Source organism: Protopterus annectens, chromosome 8.part0 (assembly GCF_019279795.1).
Source record: "Protopterus annectens isolate FY-2018-M chromosome 8.part0, PAN1.0, whole genome shotgun sequence".
NCBI classification, from domain to species: Eukaryota; Metazoa; Chordata; order Ceratodontiformes; family Protopteridae; genus Protopterus; species Protopterus annectens.
The window spans coordinates 1946087943-1946114282 of NC_056741.1; the positions used below are offsets into that span (position 1 = coordinate 1946087943).

General features: G+C 38.8%; 1 protein-coding gene across 2 annotated transcripts in view; it reads left to right on the forward strand.

Moving 5' to 3' along the window:
- TSNAXIP1 (translin associated factor X interacting protein 1) overlaps window positions 1-26340 on the forward strand; it is a 1644878-nt gene that overhangs the window by 525678 nt on the left and 1092860 nt on the right. The window contains exons 1-2 of one of the 2 annotated variants that reach the window (XM_044081466.1): window positions 1270-1403; window positions 21509-21621. In XM_044081466.1, coding sequence (XP_043937401.1) covers window positions 21581-21621 — 41 coding nt within the window. In that variant the 5' untranslated portion in view covers window positions 1270-1403; window positions 21509-21580. Of the gene's footprint in view, window positions 1-1269; window positions 1404-21508; window positions 21622-26340 lie in introns of those variants that run through there. The other variant, XM_044081465.1, reaches the window with a different exon arrangement.

Here is a 26340-nt window from a genome sequence, read left to right on the forward strand (position 1 = left end):
AAAATTACATTTTCAGCACAAGCATCTGCACAAATCAGTTTGATATACAAATAATGTATAATTATTTTCAAAATTCAACTAGCTGTGCTGGTGCAGGATTATACGGCCAATGCCCTACTTCTCCTGGCAAGACTGGCAGTGCCTCCTATCATCATGCCTCTCCCCCCTTTGAAGACTTAAGCTAGTTTTTCAAGTGACACTTGAGAAACATGGCTTGAGAAAAATAAGCCTATCTGGGAATATGTTACCCCATTCCCTGTCTTGAGAGTCTATCTGTGTTGGCATTGCTGACCCCACTACTATGTTGTACTGTAATGTCATATGCTTGCAATCTTAAGCTCCACCTTAGTAACTTAGCATTTTGCTGGCTGGCGCTATGTAGCCATGTTAATGGAGTATGGTCTGTACCTACAGTGAATTTCCTTCCATACAGATAAGGCAGACGTTTCTGCAGTGCCCATACTATGGCTAGACATTCCTTTTCAACAGCTGCATAACATTCCTGCCTGGGTTGGAGTCTCGACTGAGATATACCACTGGGTACTCTTCTCCCTATTAGGAAACCTGGCTAAGTATAGCCTCCACCTCATGGTTTGAAGCATCCATCTGCACAACAAATTCTTTGCTGTAATCTGGACTGGCTAACATAGGGGGTCCTCCTAAAGCTCCTTTAAGCTTCTGGAATGTCTGCTCACATGCTGGGGTCCACACTACCTTATCTGGCCTGTTTTCCTTGTCAGGTCTGTGAGAGGAGCAGATATTGTACTATAATTGGGAACAAACTTTCTATAGTACCCTGCTGTCCCTAAGAATGCCTTCACCTGCTTTTTGGTAACAGGGACAGGCCATACCTGAATGGCTTCCACTTTAGCAGGTTCTGGCCTGATCTTACCACTCCCCACTCTATGTCGCAGGTAGGAGATCTCTGCCATACCCACCTGACACTTACATGGCTTAATGGTCAACCCTGCCCTTTGCAGTCTGCCCAGCACCTCCTGACTTTCTGAAGGTCCGCTTGCCAGGAATGGCTGTAGATGGCAATATCATCCAAGTAAGCAAAGGCATAATCTCCTACTCCTGCTAAGATACAATGAAAAAACAACAGTAAGCCTTATAAGCACTACTCTACATTTCAAAGAGAAGTTCCCCTGTCAGTATGGGCTGTAAATAAAAGCAGCACACACAGGAAACTGTTAGGCTTTCTGGAAGTAAGATGTACCCATCCCCCAGTGTACTGAAACCTGAGCTCAAAGAGTCAGAGCAGCTTGAATGTAAATATTAGGATCACATGACCTGACAGCTAAACCAAAACAAAGACAGACGCAGAAAATCTTGACACTCTCCCTTTAAGGAGGTGAATGGTGGTCCTATGCATGAACTCGAGGAAGTGAGTGGTGTTTCAGGTATGTAGAATAACTTAAGTCTTGCAGAAGTTCTCAGTGAAAGATAAACTATAGAGGAGGTCATCTGGGCAAGAATGCAGCAAAGGCAAGTCAGTATGTACAGAAAACAAGCATAGAGGAACTGTTTTAGTCATTTATCTATTAGGCTTTGACAGAACAGAGTGGTATACATTTTGTTTTAAATAGGATGAAAAAATTTGCAGCAAATTATATGCAGGTAATATGCATGTATATTTCTGTTTCATTTTCATTTCTTTTCTGTCTACTGTATTGTTGAAAAACAATGTAGATGTTTAGTACTTTATTTCAGGATATAAGGTCCATGAATTTTGTACTGAGATGAAAAAAATTAGAAAGGAGTATGGGTTCCTGTGGGAAATATTCCGTATTAAATATCTGTGAGTTTTGCTACATCTGTGTGCAGAACACAGTTAATAAGGAATATGAAGAGTTAATGAAGAGCTTGAAATTACATTTTAACATATGGAAAATTATATGATTGGAGCCTGAGTAGAGAATTTATTTATTTATTTATGTTGATGTTATTACTCTGGATATTCCAATCTTTTTCAGGGGATACTCTGGGTCATTTTTGAAGTTAGTTAAAATAAGATGATAGACTTTATTTCGGATGGTGGTAAACCTGGAGTGCTCAGGAGAAGTTGGTAGAAGGAAAAGCCATGGGCAGAGTCAGAGTTCTAGATCCTTGCCTGAATCACGATGCAGGTTGAATGAAAATGATGTATTTTTTGTAAACAGAGTCTTTTAATGTTAATAAATATTTAACCAGTTTAAGAGGCAATAAAACAGTTTCAGAGAGTCTATTTTGGCCATATTGTAAGAGGACAGCGGAGTATCCTTATCTGTTGAAACAGGCAATGGGAACATTAAAACAGACCTTACAGGTTAAGGACCTGAGAATTGGGATGAACATGCATCTGATTATTGGATATCATAATAAAAGTATTCCATATGAGGGGGTTTAAGGCTATGGAAAAATTGAGATGTGGGGATATGTAGGGAACTTGGAGTTTAATCAGGAAAATTTTGGTTTAATTAATTCTCTGTGTTTCAAATTTGAAGGAATTTTAAGCACTGCATGAGTGTTTGGTTTAAATGAGTTGGTGTGGTGGGGTACTGACTGCACTAATAGCATCATTATTGGAGACTAAGGGTGACGTACTGATGACTAAAAATGCTAGTAAGTAGAGTGCTCACAGTAATGAGAAAGTTGGGAAAAAAGGCAGTGGATAAAATGAGACAAGACAGAGAAGAGGAAACACAATATAAAGTTGGTGATATGTTTGTCATCTGCTGCGATATGTCACTAAGTCCATGACATTTCGAATATTTGCAGTATTTGCATATTGTGTTATAGTTTAATAAGGTTACAAAGGAAATTTCTTGAGGCAGATTCAACATGTTGTGGTGTGATGCAGGGACAGTGGAACATGGGAGCATATTTTGGCCCTGCCAGAGAATTAATATATCCGGACTGGAGTTGCAAGGACTATTGAAAAAAGTGTTTGGTATGGCTTTGTTATTAACTAAGTCACTTACGATTTTAGGCAATGAAAAACACAGATCTGACCAAAATGAACAAACACTAATAAGTCGTATAATGACAGTACCTAAGAAAGAAGTAACTAGGTAGTAGATTTTCAAAATTGAACTGACTACCAGTGATGTTATAAGCACTGGAGATGAAGTGGAAAAGAAGGAAAGCAGAATTGGAATGAAATGCTCCTGGCATACATTTGTATTTAATTGGATGTTTATATGTTGGCTAAGCTTTATAAAAATTATAAAGACTGTTATTATAAAAATATGTACCATTAATATTTGATCAGTTGAGTAGAAAGAATGCACCTCTGAAAAAATATATACATCTGAGATGTGGTTGAAATAATGGGTTTGATTATAATTGTGCAAGCATAAAATGGTGGTTTATCAATTTCTCCCTTTTGTCTTGAAGGGATTGTTAAATGAGGGGTGGGGTCAGTTTAAGACTGGACTGCATGTGTATGGGATTATGATAAGATGTAAATAATGACAGCTTTAAAAGCAAAAACAAACAAACAAATAAAAAAGGGGGCTTCCTTGTATCTGACTTGTTTGCCTTCATGGTATTCACTGATTGCATGGCAGTAGTGGCCAACAACTTTTGCTACCAAGACATAATAGCCTTCTCTTTTCAGGATAACTGATTGTTGGTATCACACTCCCTAGACCAAGCAGAAAAATCATAGATTTACATCTACCAGTCCCATGAATCTCTGTATAACATAGACTTGAACATATGGATCTTTTCATGCCTTGAATCCAAACCTTTGTTGTAGCCTTGTTGAATCTTGCTTAATAAAGGCTTTTGAATCATTAGGGAGAAACTACAATCCATTCAGTTTAGTCATCTCTCCCAAGATGTCAGGATGACAGTGCTTCTGCATGGTGGGGTTAATGGCAGCAGTATACAGATACTTTTTTAAAGCACAAGTGCTTGAATCACATAGGTTCAAGAAATGTGTTTTGAAAAAGTTTTTTCTATCTTTCTGAATTTGCAAGAGATTTGAGGAAAGCTGAGCTGTTAATGAGCTGTTTTCTACAGTCAAGGGTATGGGTTTTATTCCTTTCACCTCCATTTGCCTACTTTGTGCTTCTAAGCAAGTCATTTGACCAGACAATGCTCCTGGGTTGATTTGGAAATGGACACTTGTGTTTGGTGGGTTTACCAGGTTAACAAATGTATTAAAAGACTATACCCGAATTTTGTCAAATCACAAGTGTTTCCCTTTCTTCTGCTGTGACACAAATTCAGATCTGATCATATTATTTAGCAAAGGTGCGGGGGGGGGGGTATGAATATTATTTTCAAATTCTTGACACTTCACTCTTCTGTTACAGTAAGTGTATGTGTCTGGTACAAAGTTGTTTCAATTCTAATTTAGACCCAAATGCAGCAGCCATCCCCTTGCTGCCATTTGCAAGATTATATATGAGTTATCTGAAGTGGCCCCTTCAGTCTCAGTTAATATAAGTAGTGGTCCATATGACTATATAAGTCACTATTTTGCATCTGATCTCACTCCACACAAACTGACTCATGGCATATAGCAAGTTTGTTTCATATATAGCAACCTAGATGAGAAGGAGTTACAGATGCCTATCCAACTGAACAGGAAACTATCACAAAAAATATTTATTCCTTATTTCTATTCAGCATACCTATCAAGTCATTGTTCAAATTCTGGAAAAGCCAAAAATATAAAATTATGTTGTAATTAATAGAGTAACTAGTTTTCCTTCAACATACATTTTTTGAAGCCGCTCCAGTGGCATAGAGGGATAAAGCATTGACTATGGTCCAAACGATCAGGGTTCTATTAGGAGCCTGAGCAACTGACCTAGCAGCAGGGAGGGATGGGCATGCCCATCCTAGGTGGGAGGGCATTCTTCAATGATACTTTCTTAGGGGAGACATGGTCCAAAGAGTGAAGTTCCCTTCAGACATAACTGACGAGTACAGATTGTGTAGAAGGGCGTGGGTAGTGCATATAAAGAAAAAAAAACATCCTTTTTATAGAAGGGGGCAGACTGTAATCCTCAGCAATTTACCAGAAGATCAAACTCTTTGTGAAGGATAGGGCAAAAATATGAAATAAAGGGCCAAATTCAATAAAGCCTACACAGTATGTATTCAATAAAATTCTTATCACATTTTGTGCTTTCTAGTCACTCAGAAAGATTACACAAAGTGTACGTGTAGTCTACACTTTGTGGCAACCTTTATGAATCCCTATCAATAGTTAAAGCTGCAAGAATATCACTAAGAAAACTGAAATTAGGAGGAAGGAGGTGTGTGTTATGTCTGTTCACTCAGGACAGTGTACACTTAGTGTACACTTAGTGTAGGCTTCATTGAATCTGGCCCAAAAAGTCAGGGATGTTCTATAAAACTATAAAACTGATAGTTGAGTGGTATCAGTTCAGCCTGAGCAAAATATGTACAAAAGTTAATGTTCTAGAATTATAAGAATGCTATTATGCACTACAAGCTTTACAGCTTAATTTTCACCTCAATCCAGATGCAATACATTTTTTTCTCCTATAACATGATAATGGTATGGTATATCAAAAAAACAAGTGAGCACAGGATCCTTCAAATGATGCAGGAATGCTGCTGCAGTACTGCAGTGGATGGCCCAAACCACATTTTACAGCAGTGCGTATGCTGGGGTCACCAGTACTTGTCTGATTGTATGCTTTTACTATGATTGTGATATAACCTGTAATGTACTGCAGACCATTTTTGAGATGTGGTAAGCTACAACAATAGATCTCTTTGCAGTTTTGCGAAATGCTGAATAAATTGGGTGCTTCCATCTCCTGGATTCACAGGGTAGACATTATAATGCCTTTTCAATACATTAGAATGAAGTTTCTATATAATTTTTCTCTTCATTTCTCATTCATAGAGTTCTTTTAAAGACATGCGGAGACATAGCTGCATGACTGTGGCTCCATCCTTACCCTGACAGCCTTGAATTTCATTGTTCCTTTTGTTATCCAGTCTGCCTTCATACAGATTCCTGCTTTACAAGGATGAATGCCCATGAAAACTGGCACTGCTTGAGCATGAAGTCTTTCCACATATCTGTCTGGCTCCTAGGACAACAGTAACAGACCCACTTGAGAATGTCTCTCTTAAGCAGTAATAGACCTAATGAAGTCTTCAATCCCCCATCACCAAATGGACTCCTGTCATGCATAGTCTCAGTTTAAGGACCACTGCTCAACCACAGATAATTACTGCAAAGGTGCATTGGAATAACATTTAATATTTCTAATAAACAAAGTCTTTCATTAGAGGAGTTTATTCACATATGAAGATTTTTGAAAAGGCTAAAGAATACGTTCACTTACTCAGTAAACAACTAAGTAAGATAAAATTAAATGAAATCCCATGACCATATTTCATGAAAGAAATCCAGAAGAAATACCATGGATTCCTGACTGAATCTAGGAAAAATTACTATTTCCTAATAACTTTCTTGACAGAGCAAGGCACAACGAAATACTTGAGCAGTTTTCTAGTCAGGTTCTCCAAAACAGAATGCTCCCTACTCAGAGATTACTCCCTGTAAAATATAGTATCCAAGATGGCTTGCAGAGTGACCTCATCTGGTCACCTGACTCTAGGTTTTCACAGTATCCCCCTATGAAGCTGAGACAGGAATTTAGCATAGACTACTTCCATACACATCTAAATGTTTATGGCAGTGCCTGGGGCTGCCCCTCTTTTTACTGGGCTAATGAACAAAGGTTTCTTCCAGACCCACTGTCTCCAGCCCTATTCAGCAACGTGGGGTAATGTTTTAATGGTTTAACAGCTCATTTACATTTCCCTTATTTTTCTTAAAGTAGGCTAGCTGGTTAACCTCTACTGTCCCAGTATCCTCTATTAAAACATATACATTTAATTCAATTACAATAATACATGTACATTTCTTTTCATTCCAGCAGGGTGCACTGTTGATACATTTTAACACAAGCAAACCTCACAAATACATTTTCAGCACAAGCATCTGCACAAATCAGTTTGATATACAAATAATGTATAATTATTTTCAAAATTCCAACTAGCTGTGCTGGTGCAAGTTATACAGCCAATGCCCTACTTCTCCTGGCAAGACTGGCAGTGCCTCCTATCATCATGCCTCTCCCCCCTTTGAAGACTTAAGCTAGTTTTTCAAGTGACACTTGAGAAACATGGCTTGAGAAAAATAAGCCTATCTGGGAATATGTTACCCCATTCCCTGTCTTGAGAGTCTATCTGTGTTGGCATTGCTGACCCCACTACTATGTTGTACTGTAATGTCATATGCTTGCAATCTTAAGCTCCACCTTAGTAACTTAGCATTTTGCTGGCTGGCGCTATGTAGCCATGTTAATGGAGTATGGTCTGTACCTACAGTGAATTTCCTTCCATACAGATAAGGCAGACGTTTCTGCAGTGCCCATACTATGGCTAGACATTCCTTTTCAACAGCTGCATAACATTCCTGCCTGGGTTGGAGTCTACGACTGAGATATACCACTGGGTACTCTTCTCCCTATTAGGAAACCTGGCTAAGTATAGCCTCCACCTCATGGTTTGAAGCATCCATCTGCACAACAAATTCTTTGCTGTAATCTGGACTGGCTAACATAGGGGGTCCTCCTAAAGCTCCTTTAAGCTTCTGGAATGTCTGCTCACATGCTGGGGTCCACACTACCTTATCTGGCCTGTTTTTCCTTGTCAGGTCTGTGAGAGGAGCAGATATTGTACTATAATTGGGAACAAACTTTCTATAGTACCCTGCTGTCCCTAAGAATGCCTTCACCTGCTTTTTGGTAACAGGGACAGGCCATACCTGAATGGCTTCCACTTTAGCAGGTTCTGGCCTGATCTTACCACTCCCCACTCTATGTCGCAGGTAGGAGATCTCTGCCATACCCACCTGACACTTACATGGCTTAATGGTCAACCCTGCCCTTTGCAGTCTGCCCAGCACCTCCTGACTTTCTGAAGGTCCGCTTGCCAGGAATGGCTGTAGATGGCAATATCATCCAAGTAAGCAAAGGCATAATCTCCTACTCCTGCTAAGATACAATCTACCAGCCTCTGGAAAGTTGCTGGTGCATTTTTCATCCCAAAGGACATCTTCACGAACTCATACAAGCTGAAAGGAGTCACAAAGGCTGACCTCTCTCTAGCACTGGGAGTCAAGGGAACCTGACACTAGCCCTTGGTCAGATCAATAGTGGTCAGATACTTAGCCCCAACCAGCTTCTCTAAGGCATCATCTGTCCTAGGCATTGGGAAGGCATCTGACTCTGTGTGACTATTTAGTCTTGTGTAGTCCACACAGATCCTGATGCTGCCATCCTTCTATGGTACCAACACTAATGGGGAGGCCCAGGGACTGCTGGACTCCTGGACTACTCCCATTTCCAACATCTCCTGTATCACCTCCCTCTGAGTCTGTCTGACTTGCTCAGGCACCTTGTAAGGGGGCCTGCTTGATAGGTCTTTGGGACCCTGTATCCACATGGTGCTGCAGCAGGTGGGTGCACCCTGGTTTCCCAGTGAACATATCCCCAAACTCATGTAAGACTGCTCGGATTTCTTAAACCTGGGAAGGGGATAGCCGCTGGGACATTCCTCTGAGGTGTCGGTCCAAGTCTCACTGAGGAGATCAGTCACCAGATCCCTCTCAGACTCCTGTTGGTATCCACTATGAATACTCAGCACAAGGGCCTCCCTATCATGGTGAGGCTTCATTATGTTAACATGGTACAGTTTGTGCCCCTGCCTAGCAGTTCTACCATGTAGTTAACATCACTAACCTTCCTTACCACTTTGAAGGGTTCCTCCCAAGCTGCCTGCAGCTTATTCTATCTGACAGAAATGACCACCGTCACCTGCTGTCCCACAGCATACTGTCTGGCTCGAGCATTCCTACCATACCAGACCTTTTTCCTGCAGTTGGGCTCCTGCCAGGTTCTCCTGGGCCAAGCCCATGAGCTCCCTAAGCATTGTTCAGAGGTTTAGGACACATGCCACAACAGACTCCTTGTGGGATTCACACTCACCCTCCCACTCATCACAAATCAAATTTAAAGGTCCCCTCATCCCATGCCCATATTGCAATTCAAAGGGTGAAAAAGCTGTGGATTCTTGGGGTACCTCTCTATAAGCAAACTACAAATGGGTCAAATATTTGTCTCACTCTTTCTTAAACTGGTCTGCACGTACCTGTAGCATGGTCTTTAGTGTAGAGTTTAACCTCTCCAGAAGACCTTTAGTCTGGGGGTGGTCTTTAGGTGCTTCACCCCACTGTGCTCCAACAGAAAAAACAGCAGGTCTGACATGAAGTTGACACCTCTGTCAATCAGTATTTCTTTTGGGAAACCTACCCAGCTGAAAATCTCTAGCAAAGCATTTATTTATTTATTTTATTTAACATTTGTTTACCAGGAAAGTCTGACTTGGAACAAGCCAATTTTCAGCAGAGGCCCAGGGAGAAATGCTCCAGATACATGTCTTTGTAACATGGGAGGAAACCAGAGCACCCAGAGGAAACCTACAGGAATGCAGAGAGGACATGCAGACTCCACACAGAAGGCACCACAGCCGAGAATTGAACCGGAGAACCTCTTGCTGTGAGTCAGTAATGCAAACCGCTGCACAACTGCACCATCCATTATTTGCCACCTTCTCTGCCTCAGTGGAGGACAGAGCCAAAACCTCAAGGTATCTAGTAGCATAATCTACTACCACTAGGATATATTTCTTCCCTGTGGAACCTGGAGTAATCAGAGGCCCCACAATAGCCATAGCCACCCTCTGAAATGGCTCCTGAATCACAGTCAAAGGCATCAAAGGAGCTTTGACCTTGTTTCCTGCCTTATCTACTTTTTGGCACTGCTCACAGGTCCTGCAGTACCCGGTTACATCCCTGGCAGTCTCAGGCAATAAAAGTTCAATACATCTCTTGTTATGCTTTAAGCTGGAAGTGCCAGATGGTAGGCTGTAGGCACTACCAACTGCTGTATTACCTCAGCTTCTAGCCCTCCCTCATGGGTCCACTCTCTCTACAATAACCCTTTGTTCCAGTATACAGACTCTCCTTTTCCTTGAGAATCAGGCACCTCCCTAGCTACCTCTCTCAAGCCTTGTAATGTAGGGTCTGAGCACTGAGCTTGTCTCAACTCTATCTTTGTGACTTCCAGCTCCCCTTCCACGGGAAGTCTGGTATCTTCTGACAGCAGTGCCTCACTGTCAGCCTGGGTACTATTACTCACCTCTGCTCTTGCAGTCACCCTGTGCAACGGAACATCAGTACCTACCAGCAGTCATGCCTCATCTTCAGGCTCACTGCTGCAAGGTAGTTCCCTCCCTGAACTAGCCAGATCACCAGTCCTGGCTTCAGGGATACAGTCTAGGTCTCCCCAGGCTACCAGACCCACAGATCTGTCTCCAAGTCTGACTGCGTTTCACTGGATGCACACAAAGTACTGCATTATCAGAATCATTCCATGTCAAGACATCTGCAGGGATATCCTAAAACACACCTACTTGTTTGCTTCCTTTTCCACCCTCCCAGTCAAGGTGAGCTCTGGCCAAAGGCGTTTGGAATGGGATCCTTCCTAAAGCTCTGACTGGAGTGGACTGCGCAAGCAAGTTCTGCTCCTCTTTAACCACTGCAGGCTTCACACTGGTTATATCAGAGGCTGTGTCTCTCTTGGCAGTGGCCTGTTTTCCATCCACCAAGATAGTATACAAACTGTGGTGATAGTTTTGTACCTCTGTTGTCTCCAGACAACTTACCACGTGCATTCTGTTATTCCTAATTGCTGGCTCCCTACCTTTTGTTCCCTACCTTGCCTCCACGGACATTTATATGCTACATGGCCCCATTAGTTACATTTGAAACATTTAACCCTTGATCCTGGCTGTGTACCTGAACTAGTAGCTTCCCCTGTTATTGGCGGACTTTGTTGTGGTGGTTTAGGCTGCCCACCATGGGATCCTTTATATCCATGTGCAGCACTGGGTATCCCTTTCCTGTGCAGTGATGCCCTGCTTGAAAGTAGAGATGCCCTTTTTTCCCCAGCTCATCTGCAGAGTTGCATTTCCTATCTGCCAACCAGATTCTCATGTCCTCAGGCAAAGTACTAAAGGTTTATTCCTTCACTGAAAGGTCTGCCAGCCCTTGAAAAGTGGTGACTTGACATCTACTCATCCACCTATGAAAATAAGTGCTTAACTCAGCAATGTAATCACACACACTTTCATCTGCCTTGCATCTATGCTCACAAAACTTTTTTCTGTAAGCTTCAGGTGTTAACTTAAAACATTCTGATAAACATTTTTAGTTGTGTCATAGTTTAAGCAATCAGTATCAGACAATTTAGAAACAGCAGTTACAGCTTTATCATGGAGTAAGGAGGTCAGGAGCTGTACCCAGAGCCCTTGGTCAACATTATACTGTTTACATACCTTTTCAAATATATGAATAAAACTATAAAAAATATCACTCTCTGTAAATTGTGGAAGAAATTTACTGACCTTTATTCCTTGGGGTTTGGTTATTCCCTTGCTCATTACCTCCATGACACTGGCAAAGAGTCAGCATCTCCTTCTCATGTTGATGCTGCTTCTCCTTTACTTCAGCCTCCAAGTGCCGCAGTTTCTCATTTTCTTCAGCCTCCAAACACCATGGTCTCTCTGATGATTCTAGTTCCAGTGTTTGGCCTCTAGTTCCAGTGTTTGGCCTCTAGTTCAAGTCTCTTTAACTCCAGATGGATTTTTAAGTCATCTGAGGAAAAGTTGAACTGTCCTGTTTCTGAGAGCTGTATATCCCCAATGCCAGACTGGTTGTCTTCCTGATTGCTGGTTTGTGCTGCAGCTGTGATTAAGGCTGCAGTCATTTCCCCTTTAGTCAGGTTGCATGCACCAGTCCTTTGGCTTGGTACATCTCAGCTTGCTGTAATCCTCTGCTGACATCCTTGTCTGCCCTCCCTGACTAATTAAGCTAACAAAAAATAAATAAATAAAACTATTATGTTATGAAACTCTGAATATGTACTTTGTAACTGCTTGTGAGTACACTTTTTTTTATTGACAACTGCTTACAGACTACAGGAGTTCAATTAATATCCCACCACTGCTTACCAATATGTGATGTCCCCATGGTGGGTCAGTAATCAAGGAGCCTGAATCCTCACCACTAACACTGGAGAGGGACATGCACTTGGAATACAAATGGATACCAGATGCAGACCTCTGTGCATCAAGCAGAATTTCCCTTAAGAGCACACTGGGCACACACTCATCCTGGGCTCTGGGTGTCTCTATCTGCCTCTCCCATGTCCCCAATAAGGCTCCCCACTGGCACTGTGATAGCAGCGCTTCATGTCCCTGCTCCAGTTAGCTGACATACACACTCTTTGAGATTTAATTTTCACACAAACACACACACACACACACACACACACACACACACACACACACACACACACACACACACCTGGGAAAGGCTGACACATATTACCCACTCTACCAACTTTGTTCAGACTATAAGGTAGATTCACTTCCACCAGTCAGTTACTATAAGGCTGTTAAAAGGGTTTCCAGTTATGCTGTGTGAAATTAATATTAATACAAATGGTAATGTTGACCAAACAGCAAGGCTTTCAGGAGTGGCAAAATGCTGACAAGAGAAAACACCTCCAAAACACGATATCTGCACCAGCAAACGAAACTAAGTTTATTAAAATGGCTGTGAGAGCATTCTCCCCACCTTCATCTGATGAAGGTGGGGAGAATGCTCTCTACCGAAAGCGCTCATTTTTAATAAACTTAGTTTCGTTTGCTGTTGGTGCAGATATCGTGTTTTGGAGGTGTTTTCTCTTGTCAGCATTTTGCCACTTGTGTGTTTTTCAACAGTTTACTTGGTTTTCCACTTCTTGAGGCTTTCAGGAGTGCCAGTTATCACCAAATAAATATGTGCAAATACTCTCAAAGCTTAAGTATTTTCTAAAAAGGACCAACCACAATGAAAAGTTAAATATATTTAATAATAAATAATAAAAGAACAAGAAAATACTAAATATATATATTTACAGTAAACCACAGAGTTTAAATCACAGAAATACTGAAAATAACATTTATGGGCAGACTCATGCAAATAAAGAAAAACAATCTCTAAACTAAGCTTCACTATATTCCTGACTGAATCTAGTAGAATTACTATTCCCTAATAACTTACTTGATAGAGCAAGTGCAATGAAATATATGAGCAGTCTTTCTAGTCAGTGTAAGAGTACTTTTAATCTGTTTCATTTAGTATATTCACTGTCTCTTCAAAACTGTTGCTTGCATGATTATTAACTTGAATAAGAAGCTGCAAGAACAATATGAAATATAAAGGGTTAATTTAGAAATAGTTGGTGGTGGTGCTGCGGTAGCGTTGTCGCCTCACAGTAAGACGTGTCCTGTTCGATTCTCAGCTAGAGCGTCTTCTGTGTAGAGACATGAGTGAATGGGTGTACCTTCGTTGAAGGTTGTGCATCAGGGCTGGCAACTCGGCACATAAAAAAAAATCTACTGCCAATCATTAGCGGACCGGAGTTCTGATGTGGCGACCCCTAACCGGGAAAAGCCGAAAGACACAACAACATAAATGCTGAAAATAGTAAGTGTGCTGGCAAACATATATAGCTTAATTAGATATCGGCATCCATGCATAAAGGAGTATGTTATTGAAAAACAGAGTTTGTAAAAATAGCCGTGCAGGTGGTGGTCAGAAGACGTCAACAAGATAAGAATAAGTAAAATCAAGAACTGAAACATTAGTGAGATAATGCAGGAACATCAAGTCTTCAGATAAGGCAGAAACACTGAGTTTCCAAGAATTATTGAAGCTTTAAAGAACCAAGGACAAAGAAACAAAGAAAAACTGTTATACAGAGAGAGAACTGTTATATATCAGACTTTGGAAAAAAAACCCATCAGACTCTGTATAAATAAGAGTGTGTAAAAATAAGCTTTGGGAATTTGGTCTAGAGAGCTGACAGTATCTGCATTGCATGCTTGTAGACCCCAAAGAAAAATGTAATAGTAAAAACGTATTAACTGGAGCAGTCTGTCTCAGTGTATTTATTGTACGTAGTACGATACAGTAATAGAAAGTAGTTAGTCACAGTAAATAGTTAATATACTGTGGTATGCATGTGTACTAATGCAAGTAACAACAAGAAACCAACAGAAGACGTGCGCAAATAATTTGTCAGTGGTGAGCCACAGTTGACGGACCGAATGGTTTCTTCTTGTGACAACTACACCTTCTTTTTATTTTATTCAGTATATCCAATTGCAGTGTACTTCTTGTTTATCCTATGCAAAGAATCCAGTAGCAGAACAGTTGATCTCTGGAAGTTCCACAGGTGCTGTACATTCACGTCGCTGAATCTGCCAGCTGCATCTGACCAGCTTTTGGGAGAATCAACAAGGGACTTTCTAAGTTTTCTCAACGGAAGATTTGGCCATCTTCCACACAGAAACTGGTAGTTCTCTTTTTGTTTCTCATTCTACAGCATGGATGCCGTAAAGGAAAGAATTGTGAAATGTAAGACTACCTTATAAGTAGACAGTGATAATAGTCCAGCACATATATGGTCAGGATTTAAAGATTTGTATAAACAAAACTGTAGCACATGTAGTACTTTACTAGGTAAAGTTCATGTCAATGGTTTATGTAAATGCATTATGTTTGACTGGTATCTTAAACAGCAACATGACTGGTATGACAGTAAACGTTTATTGTGCAAGTCATATGAAACTGCTTTCTGTGTGCAGTGTCATAAAAGTAATGGTACCACTGCACATTACAAAATAGATAAGAACAGAGATGAGGTTCATGGTGAACTGACAAAAAGATTTAATAAACTTTTAAGAGACAGAGTTCAAAAAGTGCAGACAACATATGCAAACACTTTTTCAGATGTGCATAAGAGCTTTAAAGTCACCAGAACACAAAAAGAGAAATAGACAGCCCGTGCAAAATCACAAGACAAAAAGAATCTGGTTATTAAAGAGTTAAACCAACAGCGGTTAAAATAATAATTTACGACATACTATTCTACATTTAGAAAATGGTTAAGCGTACACAGCAGAAACTTTCATTCAGTTAAAGCAAGGTACTTAAATGGTGATTTTAAAACCATTTCAAATAAAACAGTTCTAGGGCATAGAAATCAAATATCAAATGAGAGTAGTTAAAAGCAGCAAAGACATGCGGTCACAAGACTGACATGCATGTATTTTCTTTTCACCTAAAGTGCAGCAAAAGGCAGACAATAGCAGATGTAAATCATGTAAATATATCTGTTTTAAGCATGTGTTAGTTAAGCCAATATCTCTTTTTTTCTTACAATATTTTGTAATTGTATAATAGCATTAAAAATAGCAGAGACTCCAGCAAAAACAGTATTCAAAAGCAATATTTTGCATAGATAGGCAAATTACAAATGTTTATTATAATTCTAAGAGTTTTAATATCAAGTTGCAAGTATATTAATGAATGACTGAAGGTAAGAGAAAGTGCTGAAGGAGTTAAGAGATATACTATGGGTTAAGAGTCTGGAATGTGCAAAAAGAAAAAAAAGTAGCTCAAATCTTTCCAGGCTGGAATGGGTAGTTGCAAGGAATGTTGCATAAGATAAAATGTTAATAGTACTGAAATTTATAAGGTCAAGGAAACAAGACTGGTTACCAGGCCAAATGGCCTATGTTTTTCCTGGCTTACATTTTTTCTAAAACATTATTGTTAAGTATTAATATGCAGCATTAAGCAAAAAGCAGAAAAGTCTACAGAAATCCTGTTTGGTAATTGCAATAATATGTCACAATTGCGCATACATGTCATTAATAATCTGTTTGCAAGTAAATACTACACTGAGTACAGTCAGTACATGAGCTATGGTATGCAGTTAAAATAAATTATGCAGGTCCCTTAACAAAAAAGGGAGGGTACAAATACCTACTAGTAGCAGTAAACGTCTTTTCAAAATGGATAGAAGCAATTCCTACTAAAACTTTGACAGCATAGGCAACAGTAAAAGCTTTATAAAAAAATATTTCTGTTTTTGGAAATGGCCAAAAAATGATCAAATCAGAAAGCAAATATGTAAAACTAAAGTGTCACAGTCTAGGTAACAGCCAAAGGGCAAGCATACATTCAATTCTCACAGCATAAAGCAAATAAACAATACTGCAATAAAATGATGTATACTACAGGGGGAAGGACATGCTTTCAATTTTACACTAACTGTGTAAACAGCACTGCAAAAGGGACTAAAGTAAAGGTATAAAGTGTTAAGTAATGGTTGTCATCATTGTGTTAACAATATAAAACTGTGTTAACTTGCTGTATCAAAAGAAAACAAACAGAGGAAATCAAGGTTGTTTATTACAACATTTCACAACAAAAACTTAGTTAGGAAAATGCTACACAAAATAGAACACGACAATTTCAGTTGTGGAAAGCACACAGCATGTACCATTGGGAGGATAACAATTAACACAAATATAACAGCATGGTTTGCTGAACAAGGTCAGGCATACATAAAAGTAGAGGAAGACTCAAAGACTGAAATAAACATTTCAATAAATAGCTCTGTCTCTATTGGATGTTGTACAATACCTCCTGAAGATGTGACAGTTCTGACAAGGGAAGACATTATGCAAAAAATGTCACAGTGTGTAGACAATAACACAAAAATAAAAATAAACTCAACAGGGGAAGAAAAGGGTGTGTTTTCTACCAATACTTTGTTTACTTGTATAAACAACTCAGCAATACAAGGAAAAGGACCATGGGTCAGAATACTTACCATTTTAGGTAACAAGCCAGTACTTCATACGGATCAAGTGGTAAAATACCATCCATTTGTACCACAGTAATACCAAAAGACAATATTGGACTTCAACATCATGTTTCCAAGTTTTAAACAAATGGAATGCAGATTTAAAAGAGCCTCATATGACACACTTTTAGGGGGAGTAGGAGCAGGAGTAGGAACCCTAAATGTAGTGGATATTGAAATTTTACATCATAAACTAAAATTACTAGGACAAGAAATATCACAAATCATACATTTGCAAGCACAATGGAATCCCACCATTTGGTATGTACATAAACAAAATGTACGGTATCAAGAGGGTTTTTTAAATTATTACAATGTATCATTAATAGATTGCAATTTGATACTAATGTATCTATATTTGTAGATTGAACAAAATGTACTTTACAGTCATTGTATGTTAAAATGCAACAAAATGAGTTACAGACAAAGTTAATGTTAAAAAATGAGTACATGTGGCGACAACTATTCAGCAAGTAGATACCGTCCACTAGCTGGATAAGACCGTTCACAGAACAGACTCAGTGTGAGCACAATTATTGCACTGGAAAGCTTATGTATTATAATATAACAAAACAAACAGTAATGTATCAGTTCATGGTATTACCCATAATATTCTTGTCTACCTATAACAATACTGAACTCTGGTTATCTCAACTTGAAGGAAATTACATAGATATAGATAACAAAACACACATGTTAAAACATTGTACAGAAACTATAAATGGTTTGATTTGTGGGCAACACTCTCCCACTTATGAACCATGTTTTTTACAACATTCTGTAAATTTGTGCAAATGTACAATATTGCCTTCAAATTTCAAAATGTTTGTCAAAGTGGCACCACAGTTTGTATGTGTGGTTTCAAATAACCCAGTGTTAAAATTTAAGTAAACACCCTTTGTGGAATGTATCAGCAATATCACACATTTAACCTGAAAAAAAATGAAATCTATATGTTCTCTACCAGTAGTACAAAAATGGTAAAAGTTCAGTGGAAATATGAAATGATTCAATTTCCTAACATTACCTTGTCACTAGACAAGTTAAAAGAATAATACAAGACACAGATGATCTTAAAGCTTACTTGGATCATCGTAACTGCAGCGTAGTACAGCATAAAATAAATAATATAATAGTAAAAGACAAATTGGTAAAATTGGCTGAAAAAAACAGAAGCTGACACTGCCCATAATTGGTGGGACATATTCACAGGGTGGTCATCATCTGGAACCAAATTGTTAAATTGCTTAATACATAAGGTGTTGGTAGTTTTAGGGGTCATAATAATAATGACAGCTTGAAATTGTTTTATATGCTGCAGGTTACGAAGAGTTGCAATAACTCAACAAGTCATAATTGTAAATATGAGTAAAGTGGTAAATGCTGTAAAAACAGCAATGCTGATAAAACAAATGCAGTCTTTTCTTTAACTAAAGTTTAATCTGTTCCTCAAAATACAATAAGGGGGAACTATAAGAGTACTTTTAATCTGTTTCATTTAGTATATTCACTGTCTCTACAAAACTGTTGCTAGCATGATTATTAGATTGAATAAGAAGCTGCACGAATAATATGAAATATAAAGGGTTAATTTAGAAATAGTATAAATGCTGAAAATAGTATGCTGGCAAACATATATAGCTTAATTAGATATTGGCATCCATGCATAAAGGAGTATGTTATTGAAAAACAGAGTTTGTAAAAAATAGCCATGCAGATGGTGGTCAGAAGACATCAACAAGATAAGAATATGTAAAATCAAGAACTGAAACATCAGTGAGATAATCCAGGAACATTGAGTCGTCAGATAAGGCAGAAACACTGAGTTTCCAAGGATTACTGATGCTTCAAAGAACTAAGGACAAAGAAACAAAGAAAAACTGTTATACAGAGAGAGAACTGTTATACATCAAACTTTGGGAAAAAAAACATCAGACTCTGTATAAATATGAGTGTGTAAAAATAAGCTTTGGGAATTTGGTCTAGAGAGCGGACAGTATCTGTATTGTGTATTGCATGCTTGTAGACCCAAAAGAAGAATGTAATAGTAAAAACGTATTAACTGGAGCAGTTTGTCTCAGTGTATTTATTGTACTTAGTACAATACAGTAATAGAAAGTAGTTGTTCACAGTAAAGAGTTAATATACTGTAGTATGCACGTATACTAATGCAAGTAACAACAAGAAACCAACAGAAGACGTGCATATATAATTTTTCAGTCAGGTTCCCCAAAACAGAATACTCAATACTCAGAGATTACTCCTTGTAAAATATAATATCCAAGATGGATTGCAGAATGACTTCACCTGGTCACCTGACTCTAGATTCTCACAGTATCCCCCTTTGAAGCTGAGACAGAAACTTAGCATAGATTGCTACAATATGCATCTAAATGTTTATGGCAGTGCCTGGGGCTTACCCTCTTTTTACTGAACTAATGAACAAAGGCTTCTTCCAGACCCACCGTCTCTGGTCCTGTTCAGCACTGTGGAGTGCCGTTTTAATGATTTAACAGCTCATTTACATTTCCCTTATTTTTATTAAAGTAAGCTAGCTGGTTAACTTCTGCTCTCTCAGTATCCTCTATTAAAACATATACGTTTAATTCAGTTATAATAATGCATGTACATTTCTTTTCATTCCAGCAGAGTGCACTGCTGATACATTTTAACACAAGCAAACCTCCCAAATACATTTTCAGGAAAAGCATCTGTACAAATTGGTTTGACATATAAATGAATCAAATAAAAAGCCGGAAGGAAAACACAAGTTCAAAATTATTAATAAAACATTCAACAGTAAGCACTTTAGTCTCTAAACATAAGACTTCATCAGACTGTAAAATGCTGTGAGATACAGCCATTAAATACTAATTCACTTCATCACTTGACTTAGAAATCAATGCTTAATGCCTTTCCTTTTAAAGAAAGCCACAAATTATTCCCTGTCATTGAGACTTGGTGGGTATCAGGCATCCAACCTTACTTGCCATAAATACTCTAGCCTCCCTAATTCATCTTCGGCATTAAACATGCTATTAAAATATTTAATTTCACCCAATACTAAACATTTAAAATCTACTTTACACGAACTAAATTTATAATGCTTAGTAAGTGCATTTCTTTCATCCTTAATCATTATATATACATGTTTGTGTTCGTACATCCTCTTATAAAGCTCCCTAGTAGTACATCCCACATAAAATGCATTACAGGAAGAACATACTACTAAATAAACAACAAACCTTGATTTGCAAGTATATCTTCCCTTCACTTCTATACTATAACCATTAATGCATATTTTGTTCACATCAGTTAACAAAAATGACATAAATTGCAATTGTAGCACTTATACATGCCTGGATTGGAAATAATACTATCCGCAGGCCATAATTTTATCTGAAAGAGATTTTTAAAACTCTTCCCTCTTTTTTGTACAAACACTGGGGCATCACCCACTGCTCTAATAACTTCAGAGTGGCATTTTAATAAATTCCAATTGGCACTGATAATCCTTTTAATAGCTTCAGTGTCAATACTATTAGTAATTTGCATCGAGACTCTATAGTCTACCTGCTTGTCATATTTAACTTTCTCCCTTTTGTTCACTCTCATTTTATTAACTTCTTCCAATTTATTTTTTACCAAGTTTTTGGGGTAGCCTCTAGTGATAAATTTGTTACATAAACTCATGCTCTCATTTTTAAAATCATTGTCTCAATCTTTTAAATCACTGACTCTCATCAGTTGTCCTTTAACAATATTAGTTTTAGTTTTTTAGGATCAGTACTACTATAATGTAAAAACGAATTATTCTGTACATCTTTCTTAAAAATAGATGCCATTATCTTATCTCCGTCTTTGGTGACTGTTAGATTTAAATAATTAAATGAAATTATACTGTAGTACATAGTGAATTTTAAAAAAGAACTCATAGCTACTCGCTAGTAGCAATATACTTTTTTACTTTATGATGATGCACTACTCCCTTATCTTTCAGAAAACAGTGTTATTATGCAGTCTAGGAAATATCTTCCTTAGGATACCACTGTGTACTGTTTATATCCAAGCTTTATCCACACTGTATTCTGTTGTTTTATGAGACTGTACTTATGGGGTTCAGACATCCTGATCTTGTTTATAGAGTCAAACACCAGTTATTAATTATCTACTCATGTCTCATGTGATGGTGTCTGAAGGTACAGCTGAATGTCTTAATCCCATGGAAAGTGATCTAATTCCCTGAAAGCTGCACTGTTATGTGCCTTACTGCAGCAATGTATTGTTCCAGTTGGATCTGATTCTGAACTTAAAGTGATGTTATTTTACATGATACCTTTACTGTATCAGGCAAAAGTTGATCATTCAGTGTACTTCATGTTTTATGGCAGTATAGCACTTTTAGTTTTTCACCTGCAGCATTTAACAAGATGATGTGTATTTAACAGGATGTTGTGTCAGACTTACATTATGATGATCCAGGCCACCCTCTGCAGTGTACTAGCTCCAAGCCGGTGGGTGACACAGGTTTCATTTTAGAGGGCCAAACAGTTGTTTAGACACTGTTCAGACATTCTGTTGCATGGCTTATAATACGCTAGTATTTGTATTCATTATTATGCATTTTATTTCAGCCTCGTGGAGAGAGTTATACTGGGCGCTTGTCAACTTGGCCTGCTTATGCAGCTGGACCGACTGTATCAGTGATGCAGACAGTTCATTCAGCTCCAGATCATATAATGCATGGGTAAGAATAATGCTTTGCTGAAGAGTATTATCATTTGGCTGCTTGTTTTTTTTTTAGTTGATGATTTACTATGTCCTATGTTTGTAGTCTGGACATGTTGCCATTACAAGCAACAGCAACAGCCAAAAATTATTTGCAATCTCTGACTGAGGTATTAGTGAAAAGACAATGACAATTTATCAGTTCATCAGCTTATTTCACAGCTGCTTCTTTTTCCTGAAAACTTTATTTGTTCTCCACTTAAACCTAATTCTGAAGGTCTCCCTTATTAATTCAGGTCAGGATCTTGAATGTACCTGTCTTCCTAACTCCCGCTGTTGTCTTGCATTTGGTGAAAATATGCTCCAGTCCTTAAATCAATCCTTGGAAGATTTCCCCCTGCTGGCCTTGAATGTTATTTCACTGGAATATAAAATAAAGCACATTATAAGCTCCTTTTGGAGCAAGTTAACTCCATACCACAGAAAGTAGAAAGAAAGAAGTTACATAATAAAAAGAAAATAATAATAATACAGATGAATGTTTATCAGTTGCATGGTTTGCCACAGTCTGTTGATGAAAGGAGGACTGCGGAATGGAACCTCACTAACAGCTGTACTAAATATGTGGCATTTTAACAAATGGTGTGCAAATCCATAACTGCTGTCTCTAAAGTTTTCTACTTTTTCAAGCTATAACAGTGCCAAAGACAGTTGGTTATGTTATGTAGAGATGACAGGAGAAAGCTCAGCCATTCCCAACCACCTCAAGAAAAAGGCTTTTTTTTTGCATTTATTCCACCCATCACCATTAGGGGTCCATCAGGTATTCTTGCCCAGACACATCTATGACAAACACAACACTTTTATAGTGACCCAACAGTTACACATGAATTCAAAGAACCTAAAAAAAGAAAGTTCTTAAAACACATTTTCTAAAATAAACTGTTATGCTTTAGAATCAGGACACAGAACACCTGGACTGGACTTTGATGGACAACTACCAATGAAATGAAGCTGTCCTGTTCTGATTTACTAATTTGTAAAATGAACAGTGGGAGTATTTACAAACATTAGTATGAAGAAATAGAACCATGGCCAAGTAAAGGCATTGAGGGATAAGCTGTCATTAGCTTCTTGTTTGGTAATATGAAGACTGGATGGCTGAATTTGAACATATTTTAATGACAACTAATGAACAGCATTTCCTGAGATACTGTCAATGTCCTGGTTAGACTTCTTACATCACACTGAGACAGAGCTACTGTCTGCAGCTACTCAGTACACAGCTGTCTTTCTGCTGTTCATAAATTAGCAATCAGGAAGGCAGAAAAGCAGCTAATTTCCACTGCCCAAAAGAGAAAAAATTATTGTGCTGGACTGTGGAGTATATACTACTGCATCTCTTAAACTCTGTTTATGAAGCTTAGTGAAGGAAAACTGATGTGAGCTCTATGATATAGAGCTTCGGTTAGGTCCCTGTCTTTGAACTTCATTTGTGAATATGGCTTAATCAGTAAGTACCTAAGCTTAGGTGTAGCCTGAAGGATGAGAAGGGCCTGACAAATGAAACAACTACTAGTCAACTAGAAGTACTAGTCACAGCTGTTTCCCATCTCTGCTCCATACTGATTGACTAAAACAACTGTGGTAATAGGTACCAGACAGATTAGAGTGGCTATATTCCATGAGTGACTAAATCAAGAAACATTCAACAAGCATAAATTAGATGGGCTTACATTTTTTCTAAACCAACACTTTATTGAATACAAATAGAACATCCAAATACAGCAAAAGAAATAACATGTCACCAGTAATATATATATATTTTATAGCTGACCTAGATATAAATCCAGAAGAATCATTAAAATGCAGTAATATACCCCTGTGATCATTGTAATAATCTTTGGGGACCAAACCACATACCATTCAAGGTCACCCTGATTCCACTGAAGTACAATTACTGTTGTACATTGTGCCTAATATCATCCTATTGCAACCGGGGGGGGGGGGGGGGGGGGCACTTGTTGGAATAGCTTTCCCTTGCCTTATCTGTTATCTCAAGGGATTCTATATTTGCCATCTGTTATCCCAAGGGATTCTATATTTGCCATCTCCCACAGTGAAGTATAAAGGTCCAAAATAAATATACAGTATGTGAGAATTTTGTTTCCAGTAAAGACAATTATGCTAATTTTTGCTTTCACATGCTAAATGCTTCTTCCTTACCTTATTCATATTTATCGACTGGTATGTACATATGTTAACAGAAATTCATCAAGCAATGCTGTGGTATTGCATTTATCCAACGGTATATCATATGGAACTCTTATTCATTTACCTACTATCCTGTTGTTGATAATCTCCTTGTGAAGCTATGATGTGATGTTGTCAGTCTCATCCTAGTTCTCAAAGTTGGGGTCTGATCTGATCCATCTGATCAGTCTCAGCCTGTTTACTAGCTGGAGGACTTTAACTAAGCTTGTGGGCTTGTACCCTTCCCATGATGCAGCTGGATAATACCTCAGATCTTGTTTGCTGCACTACATGGAAGAAGTCGATCAGCTCTGGGCAAAGTGAATTTATCCCTTATTCTTTTAAAATCAAAGTTTTTCTTGTTTAAATATCTGTTTTGTTATTGTTTTCTTCTCTATATATCATAGTGGTATATTCTAATTGTTTTCCCTTCATTTAGGGGTCTGTTTAAGTTAGAGGGCTGTTCCTGTCTCTTCCCGCGTTTCGCCCCATTTAAATTCAGAGGACTACCTTTTAACCATTTTTTTGTGTCTTGTTTAAGAGTGCATTGTTGCCCATTTTAGATACAGGGCTTGTTTCATTTGTTTTTGATTTCTAGTTGTTGTAAAAAAAAAAAATGTCTGTTTCTTGTTATTTCCTGATGTGTTTGTTGTTTGAATGTAAAGCAGTGTTTTTTTGCTTATTTATATTTGGTGTGCTTTTTGTGGCCTAGTTGTTGTTGTTGTTATTGTGGATTGTTTTTACTCAGTATGTCTCAAAATGAGCACAAGCCACTTGGCTTTAAAAAGTGCTCCATGTGTGATAAAAAAATGCCCATAAGTAACTCTCACTCATTTTCCGTTTACTGCCTTGGACCACTTCACCTCCAAGAAGACTGTTCTATCTGCCATGGATTCAACCAGTGGGCATTGTTAGAACATAAAAGTAAACTTATTTCAAAGGGTCTTCTTCCATCTCCATTTACAGAAGCATTTTCTTCAGCAGACAAATCTCCAAAAAGGCCTTCATCAGATAAATCTTTAGAGCCGTCAAAAAAGTGTCTAAATTGTCAGCTCTGAAAGTAAACTGTGCTCCGACAACTTCAATCAGATCTGAGTTGGATCAGACAATACATATGAAATCTACAAAAGCTATATCAGTGGAATCTGTAATCTCCAAACCACCTTCTACTATTTTAGCCAGATCAAGGTCCCCTAGTCTGTCCTCTCACTCTACCAGATCCCTGTCCAATGATGATGTGGACAGGGTGGTGCAGATACTATTGAAGATGCCTGCCTTGGCCAAACTCATCCTGGATCTGAGCCCAAAGGAGTCAGAGCAAACTCCCAGGGTGCCTATTCCTCCTCCAATCCGATCATCTGCTTTGGAGCAAGAAATCTCTGAGATCTAGCTTGTCTCTCTGTTTCTTTGGATCTGACATCAGCTCTGTGTGTCTACAACTCTTCAGATCAGGAGACCTCTAGGATCCAACACTCTCTGCTCCAATCCTCAGAGCAGATTCAGCTCTCCCTGGATCCATCTCTGCCTCTCAGGGCATCGGCGTGGATGAGTTCAGATCCTACTTCTGCCTGGGAGCAGCTGTCCTCTGCTCCGGAGACTCCTTGGTTGCAATGATTCATTTGTCAGTTCTGGGGGGCTCTTCGTAGCTGAGCCAGACTGCTTTTGAGGCTATGGAGAGTTATTACTTCTTCACAGTTAACTAAACAAGCTGCTTCAGAACTTCTTTCCCCTACACGGGTGTCTCAATCTGATCAACCCCTTCCACATGACTGCAGAGATCCCAGGCCTCAGGAAACTCCTGGAGGGTCCCCACCTCTTCTAAAACTTCTCCATCACTTCAGACACAGACTTGGATGATGCAGAAGGATCCCCACGGTGACCCACTGAGGAGGTCTCATTTGGAGAGATCATGGAAATTCTGAAACAGAGGGGTCATTGGCAGCCCTCCTCTCCTTCTGCCAAAGAGACAGTCTACCTGAAGGCCTTTATATCTCACCTTTCAGCCTCTTGGGTGACTCCGCCTTCCAATGAGCTTATAGACCTGCTTTCTTGGAAGGCATGGGAAACCCTGGATAGCATACAGCCTACTTGTTTGGCCTCCAAGGAGTGGAGGATAAGACCTTTTGGACAAAGGGTGTAGCAGTGGATGCCATGGTTGTGGTGGCAGCCACTAAGAAAGAACTTTCTGAGACTAGTTCTTCTATCCACCCTCCTAATAAGGATTCTAGGATGATGGATAGATATGGAAAGCGTGTGTTCTCTTCAGTGACTTTTTCTCTTCAATCTCTGAATTAACTTAGCCATTTTACCAGACTGCAGAGAGATCTGATCAAGAATTTGTCTGATTCTCTCCAATGAGCAGTTGCTGATGCGGTCAATGAAAAAGTCAGTGCACATCTAGCCACCCTTAATGCAGTTGTGAACTCTTCCATGAGTCTTATATCATATGCTGCAGATGGAGTGAGTAAAGCTGTGGGTTCAGGCA